This window comes from Rhea pennata, chromosome 7 (assembly GCF_028389875.1).
Source record: "Rhea pennata isolate bPtePen1 chromosome 7, bPtePen1.pri, whole genome shotgun sequence".
NCBI lineage: Eukaryota > Metazoa > Chordata > Aves > Rheiformes > Rheidae > Rhea > Rhea pennata.
The window spans coordinates 15,337,675-15,351,468 of NC_084669.1; the positions used below are offsets into that span (position 1 = coordinate 15,337,675).

At 45.8% G+C, this 13,794-nt stretch overlaps 1 protein-coding gene across 1 annotated transcript in view; it reads right to left on the minus strand.

Annotated features, from left to right (window-relative positions):
- The window catches only part of FBXW4 (F-box and WD repeat domain containing 4), a 64,543-nt gene that overhangs the window by 12,367 nt on the left and 38,382 nt on the right, over nt 1-13,794 (minus strand). Inside the window, exon 6 of the mRNA XM_062580330.1 lies at nt 3,609-3,674. Within this exon, the coding sequence (XP_062436314.1) occupies nt 3,609-3,674 (66 nt within the window). The remainder of the gene's footprint in view (nt 1-3,608; nt 3,675-13,794) is intronic.

Genomic DNA, 13,794 nt, shown 5'->3' on the forward strand with positions numbered 1-13,794 from the left:
AAAGCACATATGCTGGCTTTGGAGCTGTTCCCAATGGTGTGTCACACTGGTCTTCCAAAAGAGATAGAAGGTGGGAAAAGAAAGAGAAGTAGCTTGTGAGGAAAGTTTCCTTCTCTCTCACCTGCCATTAACTAGCTGTTTTGCTGAGCCACACACTAGCACTGGCAGATGAGACAGGAAGGGCCAAGCAAAGAAAGGTGATGTTCGATGCAAGGACACCAGCTGGCATTCAGTGGCCCTTACTGCTATCCGTTCTCCTTTCCTGTGCAGACCTCTAATCACCTAAAAATTATTCACACATGCCTCACCTGAGTACTGAGTGGCAAGAAGTGCACAGCGACTTCCCCACATCTGAAAGTAATCTGATGGTACAACGTAGCATCTGTGAGCTGAGATGTGTCCTCTAGAGGAGCAGCCAGACAGCTTCAAAAGCAAAAAGAAAAAATCCTCCTTCATTACAGGAGAGAGGGCCAGGTGTGGCAGCAGCTGGAATTTCAGCCATCAGAGACAGTGTCTTGGCATTACGCGGTCATTCCCCTGCTTTAGACTCCCTTTGACAATTGCTTGTTGCTGCCTGTTTCGGCTTTGATCCAAACACCATCATCTGAGCAGAGTTAGAAATGAAAGACAGTTGTGGGGGTGGGATGCAGCAAGAGGTGTTTCCTTTCCCCACTAAAAATTGCCTTGCCTCAAAACCCAGCCTTTTCTAAAGCCCAGAACATGTTTCCAGGTGAAGACATTATCCCCTTCCTCTCTGAGGGATGAGGATGGCTGCCCCAGGGTCAGAGAACAGCGAAGGTCGTAAATACGAAAACACACCATGACCAACAGCTACAAGCATCAGCCAAGGACTTATCTGGCCTGGAACTAAGAAGATCAGTACACAAAAGGTTATTTAAGCTTTAAATCCTTTTGTAGCATGTTTCAGCTCTCAGCTGTGGGGAAAAGACCACCTACCCCAAGGGAAGAGAATGCCACAGGAGCTGCTGCAGTATTACTTACTCACACCCATGTACACAAAACCCAGCTAACTAAACTAACTTTTAGGTCTTGGAAAACACTGAAAAATCAAGGTGACGCTAACGAAACCTGTATTTTAAAGAACACGTCTTAAGCATCAGACTCTCCTCTGCCTCGTTTTTTGAGGGAGAAATTGGTCAGTTTCTGCTCTTAGAGACACATCTTTACTATGTTCAGCCTCTGCAGATCAGACTGGTCCTTCTTGGCCACAAGGAGAAGGTAATCAGCTGACTTGGAGGGCCTGGGTAGATTCTGACTATCTGCTAGGCTTTATCAGAACACAGCTGGCACAGGAGCAGCTTTCCCATTCTGAGTAGTTCCAACATTTTGTGTTTCCCTGCCATACTCCCACTTCTACAGTGTCAACATGGAGACAACATGCACAAATCCCAAAGCAAGAAATCAGTATTTCCCGATGCGACTGGTGGGTGGCCCTAAAAATGAATCCAGAGCTTTGCATTTTGTGTAAGAACAAGAACAGTTTATGGAAAGTTAATTGCTGCAGGCACAGCTCTGTACTCCCTCGCTATGAATGATCACATCAAGTTTCCCAAGAAGCTATGTGCTGGTTTCCCCAGCCTTGCTCCCCACACCACCTCTGCCTGGCACATGCTGACAAAACTCCTAGGCCACGCACAGGTCCCCGCAGAGGAAGAGCCCCAGTGGCACATTGCATTCCAGCTGTGACAGGTGAAGAGGGAAGAATAAGTTTGACACTCCAGCTATTGCAACAGAGGCCCAGTGGACTAGATTGCCTTGGCTTTTTTATTTGCCTGTCACTCAGGCTTTGACGTTATTGAAAGATCAAACTCCGTTGTGCCTGTTCATTACCTTAATCCTATTTTCCACACAGCTTTATTATCTCTTCAGGCTTCCTTGGGAAAGGCTGTCAGAGAGGTGACCCCCCCCCCCACCTCCTGCCCCAGTCTATCTTCCTCACTCCTGTCGGATGCCTCTATTCAAGAAAGGCCAGGGGGAATGAGGGGCAGAGGTATCACAACACAGCCTGCATCCCTCTGGTTACTCCAAAGGCACCGTCAGGTCACCAGGAAACATGCACCACAGCTGAATACACCTGGGCTGTCTTTCTCTAGTTTGTCCTTTGCAGGATGCATCCTTTGCCAAGTCTTTTAATTTTATTACTTCACAGAAATAAACTGCTTTATATTTGTACTTGATGCAGTAGACTCAGATGGACAATCTAAACTACACATTAGAGAACAATTGTCTTCAGACCAGCCCTGCATCCACACCAGTCCCCCTCTACCTTTCTTCAAATGCAGCTCTGCTGACACCCCTCAAGCCCCTTCTGTCACTCCCCCCTCCACATTCCCCCCAGACCTCACCAGCTCACCCCAGCCTTGACAGCACTCCCTTGATAAAATGTGCTGTGCCACTCCTACCCAGAGCATACCAGCCTTGGAAAGCTGAGCTGCTATTCAATAATCCTGTCAAATACTTGTTATCCGTCTATCACCACACAAAACGCCCCAGGCTGAGAGTCTCAAATTTGTCAGCAGTTGAGTCTCATGTCAGGATTTGAGCCCAACGTTTCCCCAGTTGCTAAGGTCAGCACCTTCACCAAACAGAAATTACTCAGTGGCCTCAAATCACAGGCCACAATAATTAACCTCTGATGCTTATTAAGACAGAAGGAAGACAACATGCCTAAATCATTTCATTAGATAACCTCTTCCCACCTCTCACCTCTCTGAGCTACCAGAAACACCAGCCAGGACAAGATGACTGTACAGACTGTGTTCACCTTCGACTTCCCATCAGTCACCCACGGACCAGTGGGTGAATGGGAGGATGCAGGTCACCTTCTACTGTCCTATGGCTCTGGTTAAAGTATGGACTGAGAGAGAGGAAAAGGAAGGTGTAATGGGTATTTTCTGACTGAACATAGCTAATGAGGAGAAACCAGATACATACAAGACAAGCTGGGAAGAAACAGCACTGAAGAAAAGAGACTATATGTCCATGGAGGCTTCCTGACGATGGAGATGAGTATAGCTATGAAATTAGACACATGAACGGTCATTCCTGTGCTGGATGTTTCTTAGTGAGCCTAAGTAAAACCTGTGGTAACAGCCAGCCAGGAACAGGCTCGTAGGAGCCAGTTGTTAGTCAAGGTGACCACTTCCATCTTGTGTCTGGAGTAATCTATCCAGTAATCCAGCAACAAAGCTGCCAAGCTGAGACGGGCTCACCAGAGACAGAAATGCCCCACTCTACAAGTTATGTTTAGGCTCAAATTCACAATTTTTCCCCAGACTCACTTTCTCACCCTCCAGTCATCATCATCCTTTCTACTGTTCTACAGAACCCTTGCTTCCTCTCTCGGGCTTTATGTTCAAGACTACCTTTTTCAAGTGGAGTTGCTCCCTGCTGTACCAAAACCTCCCCTCGCAACACACACATACTTTTCCATGCCAAGTGGGTTTTCCCTCCAGATCTCATCCTTAACCATCCTTTGCCTACACGGACTAAAGCAAGAATCCCGTGCCCTCTCTGGCATTGATTTTCTCATGGTTATTCACTTCTCTCAAATCGAGTCATTCTTCATAACCTGGAAGCTCACTTACCTCTCAAAGTCCCAGATTCTCAGAGGAGAGGTATGTCCACAGCAGGCTGTCCCCGTCACAAATGAGCTGTAAACAAAACAAAACAATTTACAAATCTTCAAATCCTCATGCTCTGAAGAGAGATGCTTCAAAGCTCTATCAGGAGTTGGCCTAAACTTCTCAGCAGAAGATGACTGCCGAGAATTGGCAGGAAATATAGATATATCTCTGTGTGTGGAGGTAAAGCCTAGAACAAGAATAGCTGTACTTGCAATGACACTTTCAGAACAGCTAGCACAGTACTCGTGACTTTTCATATACTGTCAGTGAAACCATAAGCTACTGATAGACCCCACGGAAAACCTGCTGTTAACTTTCTATTTCATGTCTTGCTTCTGCCTGCTGACAAATTCCCAGCACCATCATGAACTGGCTGCAGCATCACAGGTCTAACAAATCACAGAATGACATGAATTGAAAGGAACCTCTAGAGGTCTCCAGCCCAGCCTGCTCAAAGCAGGGCCAATTTTAAAGTTGGATCAAGTTGCCCTGCTCAGTGTTTAAGTACCCTCTACTAGAGATACCTCAGCATAACTCTGTTGCAACAATATTTGGCTCAGTTCACACTTTCCAACAGAGTCCATTCCAAAATCCAAAATCCTCTTTGGCAATACCATGCTGGCTGCAGAAGTCACCTGATATCCACTGGCCTTGAACTAGTTGATAAGAACTAACCCTTAAATTGAGCCAGCAGGAGCACTTTGGTGCTGCGGCTCTCCATACCACACTGCTTGCTTTGTGCCAGCTTCTTATCCTCAATCCAAAGAAGAGGAACCAATTCACACAAAGATTTCTAAGTAAGCTATAAATGATCTCTCACAAAGAAACATTTATTGCAGCTACTGAAAATAAAATGCCAAAACTATGTTTAAATCATTGCAACAAGGACAGCATGAATGCAGGAAACAGTCACTACTTTAAATACAGGCTGGCTCTATGCTTTGCCTAAACGTCTTCCGCAGCATGACACAGGGGCTGGCAGTTGAAAGAGGAAAGCAAAATAAGTAAACTTGCCATGTCCATAAAAATAGCAAATTTTAAATATTCTTTTGATCCTCTACAACATTCTTTTGGAGGTCAGAAGATGTCTCCAAGGCTTTAACGCATGGGGAATGGGTTCTCGTAATCTCCTCAGCTTCTGTGAGAAGTACTACTGCTGGTGTTACAAAGTACTCCAGTAGTGAAGGTGTGAACACACACTCAACTTCAAAGTCAAAGCCTTGTAGAAGTAGGGCCAGAATTCAAGACTCTTTCTAGTCCTAGCTCCATGTTTTAGCTCAGCAACTGTTTTCGCCAAATCATAAGGCTGAAGCAACATTGCCAAGCATACTAAGCAGAAGAGACAGACAGCTATCACTATCTACATCTACTATCAAACAATCCCAAAGAGCTGCACGAAGCTTTAGCTACCAAAAGCTCTCTTTTTCCTGCTTATATCCTTCCTCCCCAGGCATGCATACCTGAAAGTGTCCACACAAGCACCATGATCCTTAGCTGCCATTTAGGGATTGATCTCCATTTAGGGATGGACAACTCTTTTCAGTTGTCGCTTGCGAAAGAATAAGAGGCACCAGGCACAAACTGAACCACAGGAAGTTCCACCTGAATGTGAAGGGGAATTTCTTCACTGTGAGAGTGACGGAGCACTGGAACATGTTGCCCAGAGAGGTTGTGGAGTCTTCTTCTCTAGAGATATTCAAGGCCTGCCTGGACGCAACCCTGTCTAACATGCTCTAGGTGACCCTGCTGAGCTGGAGGGGGAGAGGATGGGGGGGGGAGCAGGAGGGTGGACACTAGATGATCCCCAGAGGTCCCTTCCAACCTTATCCATTCTGTGATTCTGTGGATGGAGCCTGCAGTACCAAGCTAGAGCTACTGCAGATAGCCTCCAACTAGGCTCCCTCACATGCAAAATCCTAAGTTCACAAACAGTGCATGTGCAATAGGCTCAATATACCTGCAGCACAGGGCTCCAAACAACATATGCTGTAAGAGTGCACATATGTACCTTTCCCCATGGAAGTTCCTGGCCAAAATCTGAGAGTCCAAGGAAAAGTCACTATAGAAGCTGATTCCCATCCCTGTTCAACAGCCACAAAGGCCAATTAAGAAAGCTTGCAGCATTTTGCTTTAGATACAGAGTTTCTGCTCAATACCTGCCTTCCCTCCACCACAGTGCACAAGACAAGAGTGAGCACTGCCTGTGTGCCAGTATCTCTCATCTAACAGCAGACAGATAAAAAGGACTTGCTCATACAGCTTGCCAGTCAAACCTCATGTTTGGAAAGCAGCGCTTTGGTCAGTGAATCCCTCAGCTACAAAGCTAGGTGTTGGGTTCTATCCCTCCCTCCCCAAACATAATCCATTAATAACTACTAAAGCCAATTACTGTGGTTAGAAACATAATAGCAGCCAGGGAGTCAGTCAAGCAGGCAATTGGGTGCTTAAGATTTTTTTCTTTGGGGGACAAGCTGACTCTGTCCCAGCAGAGAACGTCCCCATATGGGAGACAGGCTCCTTTGTGCAGAAGGTATGCAGCAAGGCTTTGATGGTTGCCACAGGTCTAAATTAGCATGGAGGTACACCAGCAGGGAGAAAAAGGTGGGAGGAACAGCAAGGTCTAATCTCTGCTCATGCTGACAGTTCTGGACTTCAGATTTCCCTCCTCAGTCCTAATCCCCCACCCCTCCAAAAACTATAGTGTTAAATGAAGAGATCCTTCTATGGCATCACATACAAGCCTTGGGGCCACAGACAAGTCTCTTCTGGGTAAAGCTGACTCTATTCAGCCAACAGGAATTTTGTTTCATACTTTAGGAGGATCAGGTTTGCCAGCCTTATCTTTAACAGGCTGGAGCCCATTAGCAAGCAAAGATAAGACTTCTCCCAGAAAAGCAGGGCACCTTCACTGCTAGAATTACCGAATAGGATCCACAAGGCATACACAAGGAAGCAGTGCCTGTGAGAGACTGCCAAAGCCTGAGAACGAACAGAACTTGAAGGCTGGATTGCCAGGGGATGACGCAGGGTCCCTCACTTTGAGTCTGGTCTGGAGACAGATAAATTCAGCCCTTGGGCTTGTTGTGACCGAGCACCTTGCAGAGATGCCAATTTGACTCCAAGCAAAAGGGCAACACACATCAGCTATGGTAGGTGTAAGACAACATGTACACTGGAGCTAAGCATGTAAAGTTTAGCTTCAAAATATCTTCCAGAGGTATATGAGCAGGACAGCATTAAGACTTATTCAATCACCAGCTTAATAAGTGTTATTTATTTTCCCTACCAATGCTTTCACGAGTCAAAGAGACTGAGAAGAGACTAGACTGGGAAGAGAAAAGCACAAGATGCCCTACAAACATTAGTGCAGGTATGACTTATCTCTCATAAAAACTGCTATATTTAGTCCAAGCTTCAGATGGGCTTGGAGACGCAGAGCTTCTTTCCCCACTAAGCCCTCTCATGCCCTATGAAAGTCGCTGGGCATCATTACTATGAGCTCCTTCCAAGAGGTTCCTCTAAGTGGAAAATAAGCACCATTGCAGGACTACCACAGCTGGGTATGTCGTCTTGACAGGGATTCCCTGGGAGGTTAAAAGCAACAAGCAAGCCAATGTAGCATTTCTATCTCTACTGTGCCAAGAAGGCCGGGACTTTGCAGAGCACTTGGACACACATATTTCACGCTCAGCCTGCTTTTGCTGCCCAAAGCAAAGCATCTTCTAGTCATCTGAGATTCTGACATTCTTCTTCCCACTTGAAACTCTCTCCTGGGTGAGGGGGGGGAGGGAAGGGAGGGAAAGCCTTCTCCATGCCACTGAAAAGGCATCCTATTAGAGATCATCCCCCTCAACAGGAGCTGAGCCAGGGGATATGAGAGAGCATGCATATTTTGGCAGTGCTGTTGGAAGAAACACAAGAACTTCTCTCCATCTGACTGACTTGCAGCCATTACAGATCCCATGGCATTTCTGGCAACAGCAGCAGTGCGCTGGCTACAGTCCAGTGGGGATGATCCCACTCCTGCTCTCAAAATGCCGACCCCCCTGTTTCACCCCATCCTGGACAAAACACTGCTAGATATGACTGCTGGGAAGAGACAGCTGCATGTGGGTCTTTTCCAAAAGATGCTATTTGTCATGAGGTTTGGAAATGGTCTCAACTCCAGAGATGCAAACCCCACTGTACTATACGTATCTTTCTCACTGTCAACCCAGCCTCCAGAGCAAGTGTTGGCTGAGCTGAGCTGGCGATTCTGGCTATACAAAGCCATTGAAGGGATCTGGGTGAAATAGGTTCTTTCTAACCTCTTCTCTCCAAACTTTCACCGTGGCCCAGGCTTATGCCCTTCCCCTGTACTGTAAACAGATTGCTTCCCAAGTCCTATTCCGCTCTTTGGGGATTTTGAGTCCAGAATCTGCTTGACACGTGCAAGAGCCTGTTCCTTCCTCCCTCGTACACTCCCCCGCCCCCTGGAATTGGACATCGTTGTTCCATTTTGGAGACTATTATATATGGAGACTCATCAGACCAGGAAACAAAGAAGTTATTACTTGAGAAAGCCCTGCAGCTGGGAATGTGGAAGGCGCAGGGGGAGGGAGGGAGATAGGAGGGGGAGCACCCAGGGAGACAGGATGGGGGAGCTGCAGTAGCATTATGAAAGCAAATCAACAGAAAGGATAGCGCGAAGACAGATGGGAAACTTTTCTTAAAAAAAGAAAAAAAAAGTCTTAAGCAGAGTAAGAAAAGAAGGAGAAGAAGCAGCAAGTCTCAAACGAAGAGTAGAGAAGAAGAGGAGAGAGGGCAGTTGATGCTGACAGTGCTGCGGGTTAAGCACACGGGTCTGTGGGTTTGTGTAGCCTTTGATTCAGCACTGACACGCTTTGGCAAGGCAGGCCACCGGAGCTGTCAAATCCTTCACCAATGTGCCCATCAATTGTATTCAGCTCTCCCCGACCTGCACTGGCATTTTAATTACTGTTGGGTAAACTAATTTGTACAAATGAAGGCAACTCTGCCTAATAGAATATGCAAGCTCTCTGACCTCTGACAGGCAATGACACAAGATACAAAGGAGGCAGAGGAAGGCTTTTTATCAGAGCCTTATTACTCTCTATTACTCCAATTAGTTAAGCTCCAGTGCTCCTAATTGGGGGAAAAAATTGCAATTAAATCAATTTTTGATGGGCTGAAAGTGGGTTACCGAACCGCCCTGCCTGTGAAACACTGATATTATAGCAGCAAAGGTCAAAGTCTTTGTCGGCACCTGTGGGGCCCCCACCTCCCCTCTCTAAGCCCCTCTGTGCCCCCCCAACACACACACGCAGTCCGCTAAGGCGAATCATTAGAACATGTCATGTCTTATCGTGGCCGCCACCATCCTGCTAACCTCATCAGTTGACATCATTACGGAAGGCAACTCCTCCGGCATGAATACAGTGCTAAGGTCACACAAACTTGATGGAGCCCCTGCTGAAGAGCCCGGGAGGCTGGGGAGCAGATGCAACAGTAACAACATTGTCCAGGGAAGAGGAGCGGGGTAGAAAACTCACTGCTGTGAGTTTCAGCACCTCTAGCATGAAGCTTCTCCAGCAGTCCATATACACACAAAGGGAGAGAGACAGAGATAGCACGTGGAAGCAGGTGCTCCTTCCCCAGTGGCAAATCACTTGTGAAGGGAGAAGAAAAAAAAGGGGCGGGGAGAGAGGACAGAAAAGACAGACAAACAACATCACTTCAGCTTTTCCTCTTCCACAAAGAAGCAGGCACGACCGACATAAAAAATTAAGTCCCACACATCTTTAATTCAGGCAGTGCCGGACAACACCAGGGTCAGGTGGGCAGGCAGGACTGGTGCCTTGCCTTCACATCCCTGGAGGACACACTGCTCCAGATAGATTGCTTTAGGCCTACTTTGTTCCCTTTGGGGGAGGACCAGAGTACTGAATCAAGCACCTTCAGTCTCTCAGAAGTAAAATAAGGCAGCTGGATTATACAATGCCAGCTCAGTAACTGTAAACTAAGCAAATACAAAGGCATGTGCCAGCTGGACTACATGTACTACATGCACAAGCACATTTCTGCAGATCTGCTTAGGAAAACCATGCTACAAGCATTTAATCTTGAACCTGCAGGGATCCAGGGCTGTGACTAACCACAGTTAGGTCTGATCAGTGTTGTAAGCCACAGCAACCTCGGGCAGTTCCGCTTTTGCAAGGTCACCATTCAGGTAGAGAACCCACCTACAGTTCAGAATATGTTCAGAGGGCACAACATCTGTGTTTTAAACCTCAAAGATTACCCCTACTGTTTTAAGGATACAGTCCTCTTTTCTAAAGCCACTAACAGACAGCATCCTAACTGAAGAGGAACTGTGCTCTATGAGCAGGCAGCAGACCACTTAGAACCTGAATACAAAACTGGAAGACATAGCAAGTCTCTGGGATCTGTCTGGGAAGAGTATCCATAGGAAAATAAACAGTCCCCAGTGCTTATCATGTTCTTTCATCTACAACCAAAACCTTGCCAAGCTTTCCCCCATCTTTTCCCCTGTGTCTTCTAACACCATAGAGAACTCTTTTAAACTCTAAAATAAAGCTATTGCCAAGGCAATATAGGAAGCACTTTTATGCAGTGGGAGAGATGGTACAATGCTACAAGATCAAAAATACTGATTAGACATTTTCTTAAGTGAGTATTCCTTTAAAAAAGGAAAGTGAAGCTATTTGCAAGAAAATAAAGAAAATAATTAGATCACTGTGGAACATGCAGTATCTCGAAGGCCAAAAAATCCCACGGAACCAGAAGTGGGGCTGCTCACCCACACTGTAACTTCCCAGTTCCACAGAGTTCCTTTTTCAGTAGGAAACAGGATTAAATATATTTAAAAGAATGAAGGCAGGAGAGGCAGACACACAAAGTCAAGAAGGGTCCCCAAAGACACTAAAGACTGGCCAGATTAGTCAGCCAGATGTGACAGCCCCAAAAAGACAGGGTATTTCCAGCTTCCTTTGTTATGGAAGGAAGTCACTGGAGGTCTCATTCTGTCCTCCCTGAAGTTGAGAAGAATTTGCCATTGGGGAATCACTCCTTTATTGTTGTCGCTTCCAACAGCACAGCCTCAAACACATCAAAAGGAATAGAGCAAGCAAAGCGACTAAAATCAGCTTCAGTTTGCCTCTCACTCTGAGCCCGAGCCCAGCAAGGTCCTTTGCCTCAGCAGGCTTCCTTGTCAGCTCTCTGATGAAAGTCTTTGTCCCACTTCCACAGCACCATCAGCATACAGAACAAGATGACAGCCTCTAAGCCTACCAAAAGCAATATCAGCATGTAAGGCAGTCACACCATCAGCATTTAAGGCAATCACATCAGAAGTCTGGCCACTGTTAATGGGCCAAAAATCACTACTCTGTAGAACAGCAAGTATGGTGAATGGAAGTCTGTTTAGAAGATAGGACTGGAAAAGCTGCAGAGGCTGATGGCACATGATACAACTGTCCAAAATCTGAAATATCAAGGGCAGGTTGCATCCGACTTACTGCAGCCCTGCAATATCCTTCTGGCTTTTGGCTCCACACTAAGTCTTTAATATTCTTCAGTCCTCAAGGGCTCTCCTGTTCTTCCAGTCCCTAGCTCCATGTACCATGTACCATACTCCTCCCACATCTTGTCAGGCAACACTTCAGCCCTGCACCTTCAGAGTTTCATCTTCAGTGCAAGGAAAGGAGGATACATCAAACTCTGACCTGTGCATCTTCTATCTGCATCATTGGCTGCTCTTCTAGGCTCAAGGATAGCGACATTGTACTTTGTTAAAGCCTTGTTTCAAATGCCTGCTGGTGGCTGGGCATTCTCTAGTCCCTGTACTATTCATCCAGATTCAGCATGAAAGAGAGCTTCCACAGTGCTCTGGAGCTGAGCTTAGAGCTACGCCCAATCACTCGGTGGCACATACAATTGGTCCGTATTTAGATTTGGTAAGAGGACGAAGCTCACTTGAGCAAGCAAAGACCCATTGCAGCACAGCCTCATCTTTGTCCAGCAGTAAACAACATTGTAGCTAGAACTAAATGACCAGGCTTGTTCTACAAACAGACTGGAGAATGTTGGTACATTTGTTGTGGCTTTCTTGAGCCTTCTGTGTATGCCGCAGCTTGTCCCAAGGCATCAGCCAGCTCAGGGTTGAACCTCGTTCCTGGTATGCATCGTAAATTGTCCACAGAAAAACTACAGAAGAATTCTTCCCAGTCTTTATGGACACTCCATAAGGAACTCAGCACAGAAGAGAAAACAAAATGCATAAAAAAATGACTGCATGAATGTCTCACCATTTATAATCACAGCTACTCCAAAAAGAAATGCCATGCTCTGGCAAGGCGCACTGGTGACATAGGCTTGGAGAGACAGGCTAATAATTCATTTGCATGCTGCCTCCAGTGCAGTGTACAACTGGAAAGTGGTCGCCAGGAAGGAGGCATTTGCATTTTTAACTGAAGAACACTGTAGAGATGCTGAGTTTAAACAGAAGTCTCACATCTGAGGCAGAACATGTGCATTTGAGAGCAGTCATTATCTCCTGTTTCACTCAATGCACGTATCAGGGTGGAGGGAAGATCAGCTTTACCAGTCCAACCCTTCCACTTGGCCTGTAGCTTCAGGTCCTGCTCCAAACTTCAGAGACCCACAGATAGATAAGATAGAATAGACAGAATAAAGATAGAATAAATGGTTTTCTTCTCCCTAACTGCCCAATTCCCACCCTGTTAGAGGAATCATCTCTACTTAGTAACAAGTTGATTAACAGGCACCCAGCTAGATACCTCCACCCAGCGTTTATTGCTTTTTTCACCCCACATTGTCTGCCCAAGTAATGTCATGTCCCTGTCCACTGTCCATCACTTCACAAGCCCAACAGCAGGCTCCCTTTCTGAAAACAAGCAACAGGGTATAACACACTCGCTGCATTTTTTCCTCTGTGAAGAAAACCTGAGCTCAAGGATATTAAGATAGAGAATCCACACAAGAGAGACATGCATAGAGAGCTTTTTTTTTTTTCACATGGGGGCATCCAATTGGAAAATATGCTTTATTAGACGCTAAAGTGCCTACTCAGACAGCACTGTGAGCATCAAGACTATTCTGCAGCTAAACACCACCCTCCTTTTCTCAGTATTCCACTTCACACATGGCTTTGAGGAAGAAGAAAGCGTCCAGGACATGACCACACTCCAATTACCTCTAAAAGAGGATCGGGGATCCTGGGTGAACCCTTTAGATATTCCCATATACGAAGGATACTTAAAAGATGCTTTCTACACTGCTGCTGCGATTCTTCAGTTCCTCAAACAGAATGACCTTTGTGGCTGCACAATTATTGCTACTGGGTTGATGTCACCTCTGCTCTTTTATTAAAAGCAAAGGCTTGAAAACCCAAGTTTAACAGTGTAAAATCCTTCTATGATATGCATAATACTCTTCCCTCTCCCTCCCTGACCCCTGTACTTGCCAGGCAGGGAGTGGATGTTCTGCACAGAGATATCTGTGCAAGAACTCCCTGCATCCCTAGCTCTCTCTAGTCCCAATTTAATCACCAACTGATACTCATATTATGACAGGGAAAAACAGACTCCTTAACCAAAGGAGAAATGTCATACAATATATAACTCAGGCACTGGTCTGAACAATATGTACCTAACATCATCCCGGAGACAGAAAGCCAGTGCCACAACCATTTCTCCGATGCACGCTTACCAGGCCTTTTTGTGGACAGAGCTCCCTTACAGGCATTCACTGCGGTTACATCTTGGGAGAACCGTAAAAAAATGCAACACTGCTGAGAAACCACCTCTGAATCTAAACACAAGACCACGTAAGAGATGCATTTCTCTGCTCCTCCTAAAGAATATTTGAAACTATATTGTGAACTGACTATCAAGTAGGTCCAGAAGACAAGTTGGTTAAACACTATTCCAGTAGAGTTCTTTCAGCTTTCACTCATCACCGGATCAAAACCTCACAGGACATTTCATAAGCTGTAACATTATAATGGCAAAAAAGACACTACTAAGGTTACATTTGTGTTTTGAGGAGTTCAAGTTTGGGTGTTTTGTTTTTTTTTTTTTTTTTTTTTTTGAAAGTGCAGGGAAAA